General features: G+C 41.7%; 1 protein-coding gene across 1 annotated transcript in view; it reads left to right on the top strand.

Moving 5' to 3' along the window:
• The first annotated feature begins 5,732 nt into the window (after positions 1 to 5,732).
• The window catches only part of tmem132e (transmembrane protein 132E), a 268,491-nt gene continuing 253,447 nt past the window's right edge, over positions 5,733 to 20,776 (top strand). Inside the window, exon 1 of the mRNA XM_053618725.1 lies at positions 5,733 to 7,113. Coding sequence (XP_053474700.1) covers positions 7,056 to 7,113 — 58 coding nt within the window. The 5' untranslated portion in view covers positions 5,733 to 7,055. The remainder of the gene's footprint in view (positions 7,114 to 20,776) is intronic.

Below are 20,776 nucleotides of genomic sequence, written 5' to 3' on the forward strand. Positions count from 1 at the left end.
AAACAAACAAACAAACAAATAAATAAAGAAATGGCACCCAGTGTTGAGATAATAGGGTGTATTTGCTCCGATTTGTGCACGCTGGGAATGTGGGGAATTTTGGAAAAATAACATAAAAACAATAAAAATCTACATGCTCATTTCCAATTCATTTTGGGAGTAGTATGTATTAATATGTTGCTAACAAACACAAACAAAGCATGCACTTACACCAGCCTTGAAAAAGGGCTCAAAGCTGGCAGAGCCCGTAGAGACTGACTAACAAATAGGGCACTCCCTAGTCTTAGCTGTGGGACACTCATCCCATTAACGGAAGACAAAGCATCCACGACTCAGTCACTGCTTGAAAAATTAAAATTCACACACGGTGCTATAGGGTAAAGAACTTGCCCCTCTGCTACAATATAATTCTTTACTATAATTTTTTGCTATTACAGATTAGTGCTTTTATTCCTTTCATTTTACTGCCTGCTTCCTGATGGACCTCGGATACACGTATCCTCGGATCATTGGCTAAGATAAACCGCTGGCACAAAAAGAATCTGTCTAAAACAGCCAATTTACACCGATGAGTGTGAGAGCTGCAGTGCTGTTCAAAGAACTCTCTTACATGGTTATTTCCAGGGCAGACCATTACAGAGCCACAGCTCGAGGGCCCTCGGCTTGGTCCTAGACTCGGGTTACTGTTTTGCATGTAGTACCCATGTCCGTATAGGTTCCCTTCGGGTTCTCCAGTTACCTCCCATAAAACATGAAAAAAACATGCCAGTAGATGGACTGGCAATGCTAAACTGCCTCTAGGTACGGGTGTGTTTGTGTGTGTGGTGCCCTGTAATAGACTATCATCCCATCCAGGGTGGATTCCCGCTTCGCACCCAGCGTTCCAGGGATAAGCTCCAGATCCACCCCAACCTTGACCCGGATAAAGCGCTTACTAAAGATAAATACGTTTTTCTAAAATCTTAGATATAAAGATAGAACTTGAGATTCGCCTGTAACTGCACAATTTTCCAGGAATCAACATTAGGTTGCTTTTTCAAATATATATATTTTTTTTTTACCTGTCCACTTTTAGGAGTATAGGCAAAGCTGAGAGAAGAGTCTGCTGTTCAAACAGAGGACGAAACATCTCTGATAAGAATTCTTTCAGTGAACTGGTTGGTACCGGATCAAATAGGAAGGTAAATTCATTTGAGAGTACATTAGAGAAATTAGATCAGCGTTCTGAATTGACTTATACGATTCCAGCCCTGCTGATCAGGTTATGCTGGACTTTATATGCAACAACTGCGTTAGCTGAGATTAAATTGGTCATCTAAATTGTCTGTCTAATGTTTTCAATTTTAGTATTATACAAAATAAAATAAAATCATTACTTTTACAGGATGTCTGTAAGTAGACTTTGGTTGCTGCTTGTTTCTTGGTATAGATATTGAACTGGGCGATTCTGTTAGCTTTACTTTACCTGTAGTTTAGGATATTTTCAGCTTCGTTTTAAATTCCTCTGTTTAATGCATTGAGTTTTGGAGTTTCTCATGTTATGTTTTCTGTAAAGCTGCTTTGGGACAATGTCAACTGTTAAAAGCGCTATACAAATAAAACTGAATTGAACGTTCTCCTCATTATTATACTCTGGGATCTCTGGTTTCCTCCCACATCCCAAAACAACATACCAGTAGGTGTATTGTTCGTGAGTGTGTAACTGAGTGTGTTCACGGTGTCCAATGATAGACTAGTGTATGGTCCAAGGTGAGTTCCCACCTCACACCCAGTGTTCCTGGGATAGGCTCCGGATCCATCGCAACCATGACCAAGATAAAGCGCTTACTGAAGATGAATGAATGCTATCTCAAATGCGGCTGCTTTGATCAAAATCTTACTATTACATAATTTCCCTTCTGTTCGACCTTCTCCTGGACATTTGGGGGAACAAGAGTCTAGAAGGAAACTGGAATCCTGCTATACAATGCTACATTAAGATTAAAGTAACATCTGCCAAACCAGGTTGCGGTTTGAGAGGTGCTATTTGAGCCGTGAGAGCATTTTAAATTAATAAAGACTGGTCTTGTTTTGCTCCGTTTGAAGTACTGCATGCAATTATATTAAACGTTGAGAAATCCTCAGTGCTTTTCCTCAAAAAAAAAAATTAAATAATAGAAAAAAGAACCTATAGAAAGCACAGAAAAATTCTCATGCTGAATTTTAATGCTTCAGTGATGTTCACAAGGAACGTGGGTGTTTCGGTGCACTTCACTTGCTGTATCTCGGCTGAAGGATGAAACAAATTCATATTACACAAGCGATAAGTCAAGATAACAATTATAGTAGCAAAATCTCATATTTACACAGTTTATTTTCCGGTGTGTAGCGTGACTTGTCATTCCTCAGAACGTAAAAGCACACTCTTTAATAACCATCAGTTTATAATTCGGGAAAATGGCCAGCTCTATAAATCCCAAAAGCTGTAACAACAATTTCTATGACATGAAAAGTGCTGCTGTTGGAACTAATAGGCAAACAGAGCTGCACCTTTTCACCTGCTTCATTAAATCTATATCACCGTAATGTGACACTTATGGAAGCTCAGGGAGTTGACGCCCCCATTTTCATTATGTCAACGACAATCTTTTACCCAAGTTACCTTGAATGAATCGTGCCAAACTCTTACAGTGTACACCCCCAACCCCCCAAACCCCAAATTAAACAATAAATAAACCCACGCTGTTTCATTTTAGTTCAAACCTTGACGATTTGACGTGACTGATTGAAGTGAACAAGGATTATGACTGTGATTGTGCTCTTTTGTGAACTACCTGTAATCAATGGGTTCGATTTGTGAGAAGGAATCATGAGAATAAGATCAATATACACATAAAGTATGTATGGGACATTATTGTGTGATGTGTTAATGTACTCCGACTATGTCATGAATTTGCAGAGATTAGCTTGGGTATTGGATGGGTAAACAGAAACAGCAAGGAAATGGCAATTTTATCATCTGCAACATGTATTAGGGGTCAAATATTTGGATCTATATATGTATTAAACAATTTTGTTTGTTTTTTTTTTAGTTTTCATGCACTGTTTTGGCCAATTCCCTTAAAAATGTTTCTGACTATCTCACAACTAATATTGGATATTTTTTTTGAAAACTAAACAGTGAAGACAAATGACTCAAATGTAGGCTTAAAGTGAACATGAGAGCCATAATATCAAGCAGGTTTAAATAATAATAATAATAATAATAATAATAATAATAATAATAATAATAAAACATCTGCTTATTTATCAGTGAACTTAGTGAAGCTATCTTGAATAAACGTTCAAACTTGCTGCCGTAATATTGTATGTCCATTGCGATCTTTATATGGTTCTTATATCATAAGGAATGGTTTTTATGGTAAATAAGACTGCCCATGTAAATGATCATATAAATGATCATCTTTCTTTTTTTAACTGAAAACATGACACACTCATCGTGGAAATGACCTGGAAGAAACTCGCCAGGAGATGTCACTGTGGTGTGAGACCTCAGGCCATGGCAAAGCTGAGACTGCAACAGCAGCCTTTTTAAAAAGAGTATCATTTTCAATCACTATATACACCGTAATTACATTGTTTGAATTAGTACCTACAGTGTGTGTTGATTTAAAAGTTATTCAGCTAACAGTGTTCAAATACCTACCACCTACAGTGCTGAATCATCACCGATAGTATTATGAACAGTGCTGAATAGTGATGACCAAATGTAATCTATCTGGATGAGTCTAAAATAATTTTGCACAATTTGATGAAAATATTTTGGATCCAGTCCTCTTTAAAAAAAATTGACCAAGTTAGTAAAGTTAGCAGTTTACTGCCCCTGAAGCTCAATGGCCATAAGATTAGGACTCTTATAGGGCCACTCAACAACATCAATTTTCTTCATTTTAAATGCTTTGGCACTGCGCATTCATTGGTGGTCATTATTTTTATGAAAGTCAAAATTCCTTCCCATTTTAAGCTTTTTTGGCAGAGAGCAGCAAGTTTTTATCCAAGATCAGTCTGTACCATGCAATACTCATTTACCCATCAATCCTGATCATATTGTCAGTCACTGCTGCTGAAAAGCATTCCCATCTCCACCACATTTTACAGATTTTACAAAGATTTCTTTGTTTATTAAAGGCTTCCTCCTGGCAACTCATTGATAAAGGTCTTTTTGGTGTAACACCTTTGAGTACGGTTGATCCATGAATATCACCACCAACCTCTGCGACGTTCTCAGAAACATTTAGTGTCACATTCTAATATGTCGTTTTAGTTCAGGGGTGGCCTGACCTAGCAGTGCGGCTATAGTTTCATATTTCTATCAACGATGAACGACAAAAGTGAATTCTGAGGTATATCAAGTGCCTTTGAGATCGTTTTGTATACTTCCACCGAGCTGCTGTTTTGACTTCATTTTGATATATTCTGTGGACAGACCAGATTATTTATCTTCAAGAAGTAACTGAAAACAGTTGATCTAAAAACTTCCTTACACGTGTGCTGAGCCTAAACAAATTGAGTGACTTGCCAAGATAATATGCTTCGTGAGATTGAAGTCAGGCTTACAATTACAAGGGGTATGGATATTCTTTTCTTTTCTACATTTTAGTAAACTGTTGAAAGGCTTTGTTTTTTTTCTTTTCTTTTGATTTGATATAATGCACAATAATCAGCTGGAACGAACTTTACTTTATAATATTTTTGACATACGCAATCTGTACATTGTGTACATGTGCTTAGGTAATCTGGGTGTATGCAAACTGGCCGTTAATCGGATTTCTCTTAATTATGTCGCCCCAAATAGCAATTGTCCAGTAGCAAGGTAGTAGAGCCATTCCTTTTTTTTTATTTTTTTTTATTTATTTTTTTTTTTATTTTATTATTTTTTTAAATCAAGCAGCTTGTAAGCATTCACTCATCTTCAATAACTGCTTTATTTGGTCAGGATTATGGGCATCCCAGGTGCACTAACTATGAGACGAGTAATATAATGGGATGCCGGTCCATCCCAAAGCTTCTAATCAGTTCAACTACACGATTAGCAAAGTAGCATTAATAACTGCTACATGGTTTCTTGAGAGCACAAACTCATACTCCGACTCAGACTCGTGAGTCAAGTATTACAGACTCACAGTGAGTCCGCTCTCTAAATATCCATCCATCCATCCATCTTCTATACTGCTTATCCTTTTCAGGGTCACGGGGAACCTGGAGTCTATCCCAGGGAGCATCGGGCACGAGGCGGGGTACACCCTGGACAGGGTGCCAATCTCTCTAAATATATTAGATGTAAATATATATATATATATGTGGTCATTTTCCTGGGTGCGTATTGCTTCTAAATATCCCACTGAAGCTATTTCTATGTAGCAAGGCAAAACATATGTTATGAAAAACACAGTTTTTGTGCTGAAACCCCAGATGTCTTTATATAGGCTATAAGATGTATGATTTAAGGTGTTATAGGAGCCAGTGCTATTTACATGATCACGTGAATAATCTGATCATTTAAGAAAACAGGTTGTACTGTAGTATGAATTTAAAACCAGCAAACTCTTATAATCATCTCCTTTGATGAATGAGGTTTTTGAATTCAGCCCCTACACTCTTGGATCAATTCTTAACCCTGAACCACATCGTGTATTAAGTATTTGGAATAATTTATGCAGCAAATTACTTCCTTTTCTTCCTGTCTTTTCTTTGCAAGAAGGAGGACTGGAGTATGCGGTTTGGGACAGAGCCCACATCAGACCACAACTAATTATGGTTGGGTGTGTCACGTGATCAGTGTGGCCGGCTGGATCACGTGACCGAGTTCGGTCGCCACCGCTGTTTCACTCCTCTGAGGAGATTTGTGTTGTTTTTCCCCCCTCAGCAGACACCTGGAGTGGGGTTCAGGTCCCGCAAAACCAGAAACGGAAACTTAATCGGTTCTCTGTCACCGAAAAGACGGGAATTAGTCACTTTTAAGGCGAGTTTGTGAAGAACACACCACCGAGCAGCGACAGAAAAACCCCAACTCCCGGCTTTCACTCGTCTCTCGAGTAGTTTTTCTTTTATATGTGTGTATATCTTTGTACCGAGCAAAACACACGTTTTCAGACGTTTCCGCCATTTTCAAAAGTGGACTTGTGTCATGGGTAGTGTTTCCACGTCGTCGGTTGTGTCCGTGGGGGAAAGTTAACGCGTTGTTAAACGGCGGTTTTAACGTCAGAACTCCGGGTTAGTTTCGAAGGAACCGCGCGTGAGGGAGTTCTGGATTTTACCGGATCTTAACGGAATCTTGGAGAACTTTGGGCTACACGGACTTGTAGAGGACCACACACACACACACACGGAGTCGACTTCATACCGTTTCTTTCTACTGAGGCTAATATAATTCAACAACAACAACATTTTCAGGTGTTTTTTTCTTTCCCCTCACAGCAAAATGAGCCGTTATTTTGTTCGGCTTTACACGGACAAGCTAAGCTAACCTTCCCCCGCTTTAGTTGTTTATTTTTCCCCCTTCTTTTTTCTTTCTCTCAGCTAATTATTTGTCTTCCTCGGCTGTGCCTCAGGGGTGACGAGGCCCCTCGGGGAGCTGCTTGCGGTGTCAAATCTCTGCTCGTGCTAACGCATAGCCGCGCGCGCGGGCACGGAGACGCGCGTGGTACGCGGCGCGTGAGCACTCTCCTGAAGAAGACGCGCTGTGAAGAGAGAGAGAGAGGCGCGCGCGGCGGTATCAGGAGCTGGATACCTGTTAACTTTTCTGTCTGCGTGCGTGCGCGCGTGTGTGTTTGTGTATGTATGTGTGTGTGTGTGTGTGGTTGAGTGTGTGGCTCGTAGCCGCGGGAAGAGCTTCGTGGTCAGTGTTCGGCATTCCGTAATGGACGCGAAAGCCTTCGGTCAAGTTTTTCACCGTCCTGTTCTTACGGTATCTTGCACAGGCTCGGATACCGGACTGTAACCGAGTCGCAACCGGAATATCTCGGAGGCGAACAGCGTTCATTTATCGCCAAGCGGATTTATACAGGACAAGTACGATGTCATTTGCACGGGTCTGCTTGGGAGCTCTGCTGCTGTGGACGATTGTTTCTGATGGTATGTACTTTACCCTTCTACATATAATATATATATATATATATATAAAATCATATATATGTGGGTTACATATACGGTAAGTACAATGTCGCATATTAATATATAATAATAATAACAATGTATAGACAAATCAGGGAATGCATGTATTTCCTGAATCTTATTTTGGATTTTGCTTGACTGCAATGCTTTCTTAAGTCCTGATTGGTAATTCCACACACACACACACACACACACACACACACACAGTGTGCGCGCTAGAGAGAGCATCTCGAGCAGTAATTGCAGGAAAGAGGTAGGTGTCATGGCACGAAATGCTCAAATCCAGTGACATGAATGCACAGAAATCACAAACTGGTGTGTTTTTCAACGATCAGCTGAAGTGCAATAAATAAATAAATAAATAAATAAAAAATTTTAAGGGTGACATGCCGGGCACATCAACTCTCCACAAGGTGGGAGCAGGAGTGTACAGAGGCTCCTCTACATACAATGCAAATTTGATCCAAGGCTTCAGAAAGATAAGAGCCTGTACGCAAGCCTGTATATCTGTATTTCTTTCACCTCGTGGTCTCGGTGCAGTATATATTTCAGTGTAGTTCTGTGCGTTTGTATACATCCGAACACATCCATCCCCCAGCAGACGGTGTATAAACAGGGCGGGTTAGGGCAAGGAAGCATGCTTAATTGTGGAAATCGCATCTGTATACAACGCGATATTGACATGCACACATTGCATACCTTGTTTAATTCTTAATCAAGAACCTTTCTGGGTTTTGGGCCATGTGAAGACGAAGACTGACGCGGATTGGGTCCGTGAGGTGTGATAAAGTCGTTTATGTAAATGTCAGACACACGACTCCGGAGTACAATCAACTTCTTGGTGATTTCCGACGTGTCACAATTCGTTACTTAGACAGCAAGCGAGAGCGATCCGTTCTAGGTGAGACTCGTCGCAGAACACGTCACTCGTCCTGACCGCACTCGAATAGTCAAGCAGCAAACTTTCCGCTTGGAAGTTAACGCCTCGTTGTGTTTCAGTGACACAAAGCAAGAAGGTCTACCCTCAGACTTGTTCAGTAATGGATGCTTTATGAGGTGTGTGTGTGTGTGTGTGTTAGAGAAGGGAAATGTGCAGGACTGGGAATCGAGCCCCGTGTTACATCTCATGAATGAGTTATCTAGGCATGTAGCAAGCGCAGGATTGAAACGTTGATCACATTTGCACATCGTCTGTTTGTAACCGTCCACACCGTGGCAGTACGTCTTGATATTGAGGAGTGCTGGTGGTGTGTGTGGGTTTCCCATCAGGCTTTTCCATCCTGAGTTACTGACTCTCAGAAAGGATTCTGTTCAGTTATGGATTCAAGGTGGCGCTTGCTGAACACGTTTGAATCAGAATTTTTGAGTCAGAATTTTCCCTTCATTTACTGTATCGGCTTTGACTCGTATTTGGGGCGGAGCCTATCGGGTTTAATCGTGTTCTTAGTAGTTCAGTAAGGAGCTCTTGTGCTTTGAGGTCTTCTTCCTGCAATATTAAGTTGATCTGCACGGTGGCCTGGGAAAACCCTTGTCATGAAACATTGACGTTTTCTGCTTTATACAGAAATAAGCGAAATACCTATTTCTTTTGCATGTTTCTCTACCAGCAGTGAGGTATCAGAACGTTAAAAATCTGGTTACCTTCAAAAGTGAAACGGTATACAATCGGACCGAAAAAAACCGGTCCATTAGCATCCCAGACTATTCTGATGACTAGTCTAATTCTGATTACAAACAGAACCGATCAGGCGTATGTACAGTTCACGACGGCGTGCAGCTATCCAACAGCTTGATCAAAGCTTGCCATTCAACGTGTGAGGAAATCACACGTCTGGAAAAGTGTCAGACATCTTCAGACTCCTGAAACAGCGCGATCTTTGTCGGAGGATCGCAAAGGCATGATTTAAAAAGTAAATAAGAAGGGTGAAGTATGTTTAGGGTTTCTTAACGTCGAGGTATCAAAGTATGTTAGGCAGAGAGCTCAAATTTTGGCTAAAATCTTCTTCTACTTATTATTATTATTATTATTATTATTATTATTATTATTATTATTAGGCTGGTTTTAGCCATAGCAACATGGGTTTTCGAGACCGGTGCACAAATGTATTTGCTGGATTAATAGAGTATGAGCGAGTAGCTTATTTTTATATAACACTATGCTTGACCTTATTGTCGAACAGGAACCTTAAAAACCTCGTGTTAACAGATCACCTTGACTCCATACGATGAGAATGTTTTGACGTCTGTGCATGTAGTCCAATCAGTGTGCCATCCCCAGCTTCCTGCCTCATGAGAAGGGCCCTGTCTCGGGGCTTGTAGGGCCGTCCAACATGTTTGTGTTTTCCGTATGCAGATCAACATGGAGAGACAGTCTGTGTAATTGAATACCGTTTCCTTTATGTCCCGACTAGTGAGCAAATGTTTTTTTTTAGATGGTACACCCTCTGACATACCACATCACAATCAAAGCACTGACTTAATAAAACATGCCCTGTCATTGTAACTGAGGATGAAATGGCTTTGAACCGCTGTCTTGAAGTCTCCACCAATCCCATCCAATCCCATCATATAGTTCTTGTTATTAAAGCTCACTTCTCTTTTATTCAAAGGAAAATGTCACTTCCCACACCAAAAAGGACGGTTGGCAAAATGCGAGCCTGGGATACGAGTGCAATACTTTAGCTTGCCGTGTAGATAAAGGGAACCTAAGCATGTAGTTAATTCAGTCATTAAATCCACGTTGTTATCCAGTGTGATGGGCATCATATATCAGTGCACGTCAGTGAGTACTACTAAAATACAGCCGTGGATGAAAATATGCGCAAGACATCCTTCAGAATAGGTCTGTTTTTTTTTTGTTTTTTTTTTGTCCGAAGAAACCTTTTTTTTTTTTTTTTTTTCCTGAACTAATACAAGCAGCAATGACTCGTCCATCTTTCTTGTTTACTGCATCACATTTCAGGTGCTGCCCCTTTATTCATGCGAGCTTTGTCAAAGACACCGTTTCATCACATCCTGATTTGTAATCTAGACAGCCTGTAAATGCACCGGTGCTAATTCTGCCCGACGATAAATCTGTGCAGGACGGGTCTGTCTCCTCCACTTTTGATAATGACAGACACTATTTGGAAAGAAAGAAGAAGGGAAAAAAAACAAAAACAGATCGAGACACAAGTACACATCAAAACAATGACGAACCTGACACAATACACACCCTAGGCATGTCTTGTTTGTTAATCTCCATGCTGTAGCACCTGCGTCAAACTCTCTGCTTTTGCTTTTCCGAGTTGCTTCCCCCCCCTCCACAAAAGCAGATGATCTGGAGAGGAGTAGCTTTGTTGTATTCTCCTGTTTTATTCATTAGTATTCCAGCTGACAAACACGGTTGGTGTTTAGCAGCAGTGGCGCACCGGTGCCTAGATAACAAGACCCTGTTGGCCGTCGGCTCCTTCGGACGAGCCGTTTATTACAGACGACAACGCTGACTTTTGATGTATATTTTAGTTTTACCCGTCCTGTTTGGATGTTCAGACGCACGAATACTCGTACCACAGTTCTGTTGAATGCTCGGCGATTCTGATTTGTCAGAAGGCATCGGTCGATTTTCTATAACGGCAGCCCTGGCGAGATTCTGGGCGCAAGGTTTACACGGACGCTCTCGTTTTAACATGCTAACAACGTGCAACAACTCTCACGGGGACTTGTATGGTGGACACGCCACGTAAAGAGATGGACAATGCGTGTGATTGTTGATATGGTGAAGTTTTCTGCTTAGCGGTTTTTGAAAGGAGTTTCCAGTGGCAGGGAAAGACTTGAGGACAGAGGATGCATTTTTGTCTTGCTGACTTTGAGAGGGGAAAAAAGAGCGGCTGGTCCAGGGGAAATGTTTATGTATGGCGACAATATCCTAAGCAAAAACACAGCGTTCTATAATCAATAAAATATTGTTGGCGTTGGAAAATTGTTCATGAAATCACCCCCATCGTCATTTATTATTTACTTTGACATTAAAAGCATTTGTAATAACAATGGACTTGTGCTTATTGTACCTTTATTGTATCTTTTGTTATTTTAAACCGTTAATTCAAAACCGTGTCCCCTCCTTCGTTAGTTTTTGTTTAGCGTTTTGATTCCACTGAATTGCAGTGGCTGCTCTTTCCTTAAAAGCCCCGTGTGTTAACCTCAGCGAGACAATAAATGATGCCGTAACCATAAAGTTTAACATTTTTTACCGACACACTATTGATCAATTTGGTTCAACATAAAATAAAACCGCGTGCTAACAGATGTCTGCTACGAGGGCGCTACCTCCCAGCCCCACCCCCGATATTCTCTTACAACGGTCGTCAGATTTTGAGAGAAGGCTCTATGAATAGACTAAAAGTGATTCCTCGTGTTGGGTTAATTAGTCCCACGTTTGAGCAGTTTCACTGCAAAAGAGATCCTTGGCGAACTTTTATTGGTTTACCTGTAAATAATGAGACATGCCAAAGGTATTCGCATGTCCTTGACTCTTTGGAGCCCATTCATTTTAATCATCGAGATGGGGGGGGGGGGGGGTAGTATCGTATTAGACCATTTTCATGTTTGCAGGAGCTCCAAACTGTGGAGCCAGGGCCGGACTGGGACATAATTTCAGGCCGGGAGTCTCACACTCATCCAGGCCACCCCGTGCACCCTCTCAACAAATTTTGAATCCACTGACAACCCTATTTTTTCTTTCCTAAATTCAATGTATCGCACACAGGTATGGCCATCCCATAAAAACATAAACAAGAAACCTAGAGTTAGTGAAGCAGTCCTAATTTATATCCGCTTACATGGATGTGCCAAGGATTTAACACCAGAAGTGCAGAGCTAGTAAAACAGCTAGCAGTAACTCTACTCTTCTACATAAAAGCATGCATTTCTACAGTAGCATCCATTTTTTGTGTATGCTATGAACAGGACCGTCTCCACATCTAAAGTTCTTTGAGTTAAAATTAATGCATCACAATAGGGCATTGTTGTTGTTTTTTTTTTTTAGACTTAAAAATACTTAATACCTGAGGTTTAACCGCACTGTATTTCATACAAATATATTAAAGCGTATTTAATTTCTCTTCATTGACCTGTACCTGTCCTCTCAGGTGGACCCTGAAGTGTGACCTCTGCACAGACCCGATACCAGGTTAACTCTCGCCACCTTATTGTGAAAAATAGGAGGAAAAGGTGGTGTTATTGTTTTTTCAACCTCACATATGGACAGACCTAATTTTCTAAATTGCGTGAATATCTGTTAGCGCGATACTAACTACATCACGACGGTATCGATTTAGAAGAATCCTTATATTGAACACGATGTTACCTTTTATGACTCCTAGCTTGGAAACGTGTTTGTCGTTGCTTGCCGTAGCTGTACGTGTAATCTCAACATTTAAAATAATACATTTGGATATTTGTCTGCTAAGTTACTCGGCGTTCTAACTCTACAATAGATAAAGCTCGTCCTTTACCATATTTTGAGTGACGATAGTGATGGTGCTAACGTTTGCTCGCGGTGAAACGGTGGTTAATACTTGTTTAGCTAAGTTAGCAAACACAAAGCGACGGTATTTACAGATGAGCCTGACCTGCACTTGAAGCCCTGAACCGGTCGGTAATTTTATTACATTTTCGCCGCTTCTTTTTAGAGGGCGTTCTTTTTACGTGCCCTTTCCTTCTCTGTGCAGTGATGACTCTGCTCCGAACCGTTCGCCGGAGCTGAGGAGAACGGTAGCGTTGCAAGTCGAGACTAACCGGTTCATGATGTCTCATCAATTTATTATCAAGTCAGAAAGGATCACTTGAACGCATAGGACACGCAATAATATAAAATAAAAGTAAAATGAAAAAAACGGCAGGGCAGCGGGCCAAATACGTTGGCCAGTCCAGGCCTACGTGGAGCTCAAGTGAGAGCTCGGAGTAATAAAGCAACGGCACTGGCAGCCTCTAGCTGGAGCATTGTTCATGCTGCTCCTGATTTGCAGTTAAAGGTGTTTTTTTTGGAAGGCTGGTTTCCTCAGTCATGGTGTGACTGGAGACCCTATACCCTATCCCCTATCCAAATCTCACACACACACACACACACACATACTGCAGGTGCTAGGGCTTAATACCCTTTCTTCAGAAAGCTGTTTACATGAATTGCCATTTGCAAGGGGGGGGGCGGGGGATTTTCTAATCGCAATCGTTCCATTTGTTCCAAGGATGAATGTTCTTTTCTCAGGGCCTAATGGCATTAGATGAACGTACTGTTCCATCACTAAAATGTCCTCCTTTTAAGTATTAGATTCATCTCACGTCATGCAAGATAAACGGGCTCTCTGCAGGCAACTTGCCTGACCCGTCTGTTTACCCATCAAGCCTTGGAGAGAGGCACATCCAGATGATGTCTATGGATTACAGACGTCATGCAGATTTTTATTCATTTATTTGTTTTTTTTTTTTTTTTTACATTTCAGTATAGCTGTATAGACTGGAGCTTTGATAAAGACAAAATGGCTGGCGCGGTGAAAAACTCATATTCCGAGTCATATAACTCGTATTTCCTGCTCTCGCTTGTACTCTTAGATGTGTACCCTTCAGCAGCGTAAGATTAGCGTCTTGACAAAATAGAAGCTTTTATTAATAAGCGAGTTGTCGTTAGCTGCAGGAAAACGACACAAGAAGATGAGAGATTTTTGTTCGTCAGCAAAATGTCTTTGAGGCTAGTAATTAAGGAGCTGTGAGAACTTACTGAAACGGGAACACAAATGGATTAGCCGGGGAGAAAAGTTTTCCTTACGGAGTTGAAGTATCGTTATCCTGCTTCAACCTCAAAGAGACACTTGCTTTTAACTCTGTGTTCGAGGATAATTGTGCAGTAATAAAGAAGGCGATATTCTGTTTACAGCGCTAGTAGACTGCACAGACGTTGCCCAATTAGACCGCTTTCTTGTGTCAAGGTCTCAGAATTGTTCCTCATGATCACTGAATGTTTTGCTTCCCTATGAGAGTCACTACAATGGCATCCGTGGACAGTGGTCGGATTTGAGTCCTTCCAGCATGCTTCAACTGCTTATGCGGGGCAAAAATCTGTTCGCTAGCCCGCCGGGCATGTGCGATATAACTGTCAGTACGTTTACACGGACGACAATAATCTGACATTAAGACGATACTCGGATTAAGAACCCACCATGTAAACAGCGATTTTTGATGACCTTAATCTGATCAAAGTCATACTCGAAGTAAACACAAGTGGAATTAAGACGTGTGGAGTATTCCTGTTTTAGTCGCATTGTCGACGTGCGTTACAGACATGTACACACCTTAATCACACTGTTAACGCCGTGTGGGAGTTTTCACCGCATTTTGTGACGGGACACGTACACACACGGCAGCGCTCAACTGTTTGACGACAAACAGGAGAGCACGGCTGCGTCCCAAACCGCGTACGTACCTACTATATAGTAGGAGAAATACATGTATCTCGGCTACTATATAGACTGTAAGTACGCGGTTTGGGACGCAGCCCACGGCTTCAAGCAGTCGTCTATTTGCACATACAGCACAACAAATAATTAACCGCACTTGAAGCTTTCGTAAAAATTTTCAATAAAAACACCCAAAACTGTATACGGTTCCATAACGAAGACCAACTGTGAAATTCTGGAGGGACGTCGGACAGCGTGGACGTAATGGTGACGTGTGACGTTAATCGCTCGATGTTCTATAACATGTAAAACGGGAACATGAAAGGAATCTTCTAAAAGCGACTCATGTAAACACCTCAATCACAATACTGTCTTATTCAGAATAAGGTCCGTAATTAGATTACTGCTGTCCGTGTAAACGTAGTCCTTGTTATATCCAGTGACGTTTACTGCAGGTTATATTAGATTACCAGACTTGCCAACCATTAAGTATTTTGAAGAGGAGTACACGTGTATGAGTGATCACTCAAAAATCTGCCAAAAGAGTAGTCTTTCCCTTTATAGTAATATGAGAGATGAGCCAACTGACACGTAAATCTGGAATGATTTGCTCAGGTGTTATGAACCTGTCATGGTAAATAGAGAAGAATAATTAACGTGAAGTAAAATCTATTGATGTACGTTCATCTTGGCTAACGTTAGACAAGTATATATTTAGCGTCAGTTTACTATAATTATTAGGGATTTAAACATCTCAGCCAAAAAGCTCTTTCGGTTTCTCGTTGAAGGAGAAAAGAGGATTTTGACCCCAAAGAATGATTTGGGCTGACAATGAAGTGTCAAAACTGTTAAAATATTAATGGGGACGATAATTATAATGTTTTTTTTGTTGTTTTGGCTGGCACTCAGTACTTGTTTTGCTCACTGCTGAGTAGCATTAACAGAGAAAATGTCGGCTGGGTGAACATTATACAACAGAGGTCTGAAAAGGATGGCATCGAATTAATTTTTTAAAAATACCGTTTACTGTACATCACTGCAGAATCACTTAAAAAATCCTCCGTACAACTGTTTTCAAGGTTGCCAAAGTTCCCAACTGCACAGCTGACTATGTTGTTATCCCCCCCTCCTCTCTTTTAAAAGTGAAATGGTGGAAATGCCCCTGTTCCTCTCATGGATGATTAAAATGTTTATTGCGATATGTTAAAATGGATAATTGCATCCAGGGGGGGAAAAAAAAGTCAATCTCTCACAAGCATATTAGCCCGTCAGGCTAGTGAACTGTAGAAAAGCATGTCCGGTTCATGACTGTGCCTCGCAGTCCCATGTTTGGGTTTCCCCGACACCTAATTGACTAGGCGAAGCGCGCCAAACCAGTTAGGTAGTTGAGTGCACTAATACAGCCTGGTTAGTCTGTCTAGTGAAAACCGATGTGCGTAGTGCCTGTAAGGATTTAGAAAGAGTAGCATCGAGGTACATCTCTCACGAGGGAAGAGTCCAAGCACATGCAGAACTACTTTATTAAAGACAACACGGGGAACAGGCTCGAGAAAACAAACACGAGGAGCAGACACACTAGGAACCAGAATTAATAAACTTAATAAACTTGAAATTAAACACTAAGAAAAAATAAATGTAAAAAAAAAAAAACATGGTGCAAATAGCACAAGCATAACAAGATATTAAAACCAGAACTCAAACATAACCTGATGAGAGTTAATGCTCCAGCAACTAAGGAAGAAACACAGGGAACTTCAAGAGCGCGCTAACCAATCAGGGAAATGCAAAACACAGGAGTAATGTTACATAGGCTGAGTCGGAAATCGCATACTGTGACAGTACGTACTATCCAGTATGCGTGTGTAGTATGAAGACAATCCCACACATACTACATCCGCCATGTTGGCATTGTCATGTGACCTTCGACGTCATCATAAACGCTAAAATTCTTAAAGGGACCACCAGATTAAAGCAACCGCACTAGGTGCAAAATGCCCACCAGGAACGTTAACTGAATTAGTCATTTAATGTGGGCGGGGTTAACGGGCTGAGGTAAATTTGTTGCCGTTAGGCTGGCCAGCAAAGGCATGATTGAGATCACAAAAAAAAAGGCTTCAAACGCTATTTTCTTGTTTAAACCTTCAACGAGTTCACGTTTTATTCGGGTATTGTTAAACAAGTCCTGTTTCAGCAAGGTCGTCTTCCACGATTGTTTATTTTTTTTTTTTTTCCCTGAGCTCATCCGCACCATTCCCGTTGCATTATGGGATTTTTGACTCGCGTAGTGTCCATCATTTGCAAGGAGCAAAATCTCGCCGGAAGCGGTACGCCATCCGGGTATTTCTCACCTACTGTTTCTCGTCTGCTGAGAATTCGGACATACTACCTCTTCGGAGTACTGCTTTTTGCCTACTGTATAGTGTGGTAGGGTAGTATGTGATTTCGGCTGCAGCCACTGAAAGGGGGCGGGGCAACAGAGGAAGAAGTTCTACATGGGCAACAGTGGTGCCCTCTAGTGGTCTAAGGCGGAATTGCCTCAGGGGGTCATGACAGCATCGCATCACAAGAACATGTTGCTTCAGTGTACATATGGAGTTCGGTAGGTAGGGTTTTGTCTTTCTCTGCTTGTTGAAATGTTGGTGACCACGAGTTTTCTGGGCCTACTTGTCCACAGAGCAACTTGTAAATAAAAGAGCCTGGACATGTCATTGTCTTGTCTTGGGAGTCCGGGCTAGTGATCTGTCCACTCCTGCATTACCAGTGCTTCTACTCTGAAGGCTAATATGCTGCTGATTCCATCTCGATCTTGAAAAATCATGATTTTCATGTGCACTGTAGAAAAGCATGTCTAGTTCATAACCCAATTTATCCTTGGCTTCTTATTCTTACGTGAGTACTGTCTGCACTCCTGCTATTCAAATGAGTTGCCTCTGCTAAGCAGAATTCAGGTTGAGTGTGAATTAAGTCACATTTGGGCCTTCTTTGTCGATATCCTCAGGATGAAACGGTCCCTGTGGCAGTTGCGGTGGCCAGCAGAGCAGAATGGACCACTGCGGCTTAAGCAGTCGACATGAGTCATTAGTCTTGTCTGTTGGGCTTCCCGACTGTTGCTTGGCTGCTTTTGAAAAATCCTCCAAGCTCGCGCTAGTGATGAATAGTACAGGGCTTGGAGCTACTGAGTGCCAGGCCAGTTCAGACACCGTCTGACCGGAGGAGGATGTAACCTCGTGCAACAGAAACAGTAGTAGGTTGGAAGTATTTTGTAAGCAAAGAAAACATTTGCTCGACATGCAGATCACAGGTTTAGTGATGCAAGAGGAGAGCTGTTTTTCTATCAGGCTGTTGCATATGCCATTAGAAGGCTTGTATTTCTGAGTTTTGCAGAACTAAGTGTGTTTTCCAATGAAAGTGCACAAATACCGTATTGTCACTGATTTTTATATCAGTTAAGTTTTTTTTTTCCCTTCAACTATAGACTAGGGTTCCTGTTCCTTGGGCTACTGAGAGAAACGGTATGTTTGGTGAAATCTTGGCTTGGAGACCTGCTCTTATTGGTGGAAAATAACACAGTTACCTTTCTTGAGCCTCTTTAAGTCTTTTTTTTGATAGATTCTGCCCAAATCCTTCACATTATTTTAGAATGAACTGAGAATTTTTAGGAACTTTAGAAACAAAGAGTGATTAGTATGAAGAACGTGTAAGAGACAGGACTGCCATATATAGTTTTTGTAATATCTCCAGTAAAATTCGATTTGCCGGTATTGTATTGTACCAAACCAACTTACTTCGGCTTGAGTTCATTTTTAACTTCCAACTTCTTCGCCGCTCCTGTAATAATCCATGCAGCATTTCAACTGGAATAGCAGTGGTTGCTTGCTCACAGAGATATTTTCTAGCTGGACTCACTTCTACAGAGTCGATGACTATTTCAACCAATAATTGAAGTATAAAGACTTTGGTTAAATGTATAGACCAATCTGGCAGTCAGTAAAGAAGTTTGCTTGTTATATATTACTTATTCTATTCCACAGAACAAGACTCGTGCCTCTCTGCAATGCGTTTGATTCACGTCCAGCTGGAATTAAGTTACAGTTCCACCTTCTTTAAAACTGTGTGTGATGTGACTTCATTCACATGGTAATGATGAAGTGCAGGGATTTACTCTCAGAAATGAACCACGCTCGTCTTTGTGCCTGAAGAATTTACCTTGAAATCAATATTGTTCAAATGACTGTCAGCAAAATGAAGCACAGGGATTTGCATCTTCTCTCTGCATCTAAAGCTCTCCTCCAGCATTTCAAGGTCCACACTGCGGCCTTTAAACTAATTTGAGCCGAGGCACGTGGTGACTTTTATGTTGTATGTATTAAGGATGATTATTATCATTGTGTGCAGTGGTGAAATTCTATTGAGGAGAACTTGAGAACTCAAGCTGGCGTTCAACTCCGTAATAGAACAGTGGCCTAGGTAGTGTATGTCACTTTTTTTTATGCTTCATAAGCTCTGCAGGTGTTTTCTATCAAAACGCCAAGGCTCCGGATGGAACTTTATGTTTATCCAAGTCCTGTTTGTGAGTACTGGTACGTATGAATGTTCTGTATGCTCGTCATTGCTTTTCACAGCACCTCAGAAAACTTGGCAAAGGAGGAAGCTTGTGAAGTAGGCAGATCTGTCAGCAGACAATACAACTTGTGAATGTTCCTCTGACACATTGACATGCACACTGGCAAGCAGCCAAAAGCTGGCACGAAATCAGCCCTACCAACCTTAAATATTCAAGGTAGTCGGTAAGAATCTATTTTTATAGATCATTCCCCAGACACATTCCATGATTAGGCAAGACCAATCTCCCAGGCAGTACGTTGATGTATCTGTAAACTTATGACTTGTCTTGCAGCAGAACTGTCACAGCTGCTGTTCTAGAAAATTAACCAACACCTTCTGACCGATCAGAATCGAGAGTTCAGTAGCAGCATTTATTCACCGTAACATTAAAACCACCTGCCTGATATTGTGTAGGTCCTGCTTGTGCCGCCAAAAACATCACTGACCTGTCAAGACCTCTGAAGGTGTGCCGTGGTATCTGGCACCGAGACGTTAGCAGCAGATCCTTTAAGTCCTGTAAGTTGTGAAGTGGGGCCTCCATGAATCGGACTTGTTTGTCCGGCACATCCCACAGATACTCGATTGGCTTGAGATCTTGGGAATTTGCAGGCCAAGTCAACACCTCGAACATGTCATGTTCCCGAAACCATTCTTGACAATTTTTGGCAGTGTGGCAGGGCGCATTATCCTGCTGAAAGAGGCCACTGACATTAGGGAATACCGTTGCCATGAAGGGGTGTACATAAGTCTGCAACAACGTTTAGGTGGGTGGTATGTGTCAAAGTAACATCCACTTGAATGCCAGGACCCAAGTTTCCCAGCAAAACATTGCCCCGAGCATCACACTGCCTCCGTTAGCTTGCCTTCTCCCCATAGTGCATCCTGGTGCCATCTCTTCCCCAGGTAAAAGACGCACATGCACCCGGACATCCACGTGAAAAACAAACAAACAAACATGATCCATCAGACCAGGCCACCTTTTTCCATCGCTCCATGGTCCAGTTCTGATGATCATTTGCCAGTTGTACACACGTTTCGCGGTGGACCGGTGTCAGAATGAGCACTTTGACCAGTCTGCGCCTAGACAGTCCCATACGCAGCAAGCCCCACTGCATTGTGTGCTCTGACACCTTTCTGTCATAGCCAGAATTAACTTTTCAGTGCTAATTTGTGCTACAGTAGCTCTTCTGTGGGATCGGACCAGACGGGCTAGCCTTCGCGCTACCCTGTGTGCATCATTGAGGCTCGGGTGTACATAACCCTGTCACTCGTTCACCAGTTGTCCATCCTTGAACCACACTTTCTAGGTACTAACCAGTGCATACTGGTAACACCCCGCACAAGACCTGCTGTCCTGTAGATGCTGTGACCCACTCGTCTAGCCGTCAGAATTCGGTCCATGTTAAAGTTGCTCAGGTCCTTATGCTCACCCTTTTTTCCTGCTTCCAACACATCAGTTTTGAGAACTGACTATTCACTTATTGCCTAATATAGCCCACACCTCGACAGGTGCAACTGTAATGAGATAATCAACGTTATTCACCTCACCTATCGGAGGGTTTTGATGTTATGACTTACCGGTGTAT

Source organism: Ictalurus furcatus, chromosome 28 (genome assembly GCF_023375685.1).
Source record: "Ictalurus furcatus strain D&B chromosome 28, Billie_1.0, whole genome shotgun sequence".
NCBI lineage: Eukaryota > Metazoa > Chordata > Actinopteri > Siluriformes > Ictaluridae > Ictalurus > Ictalurus furcatus.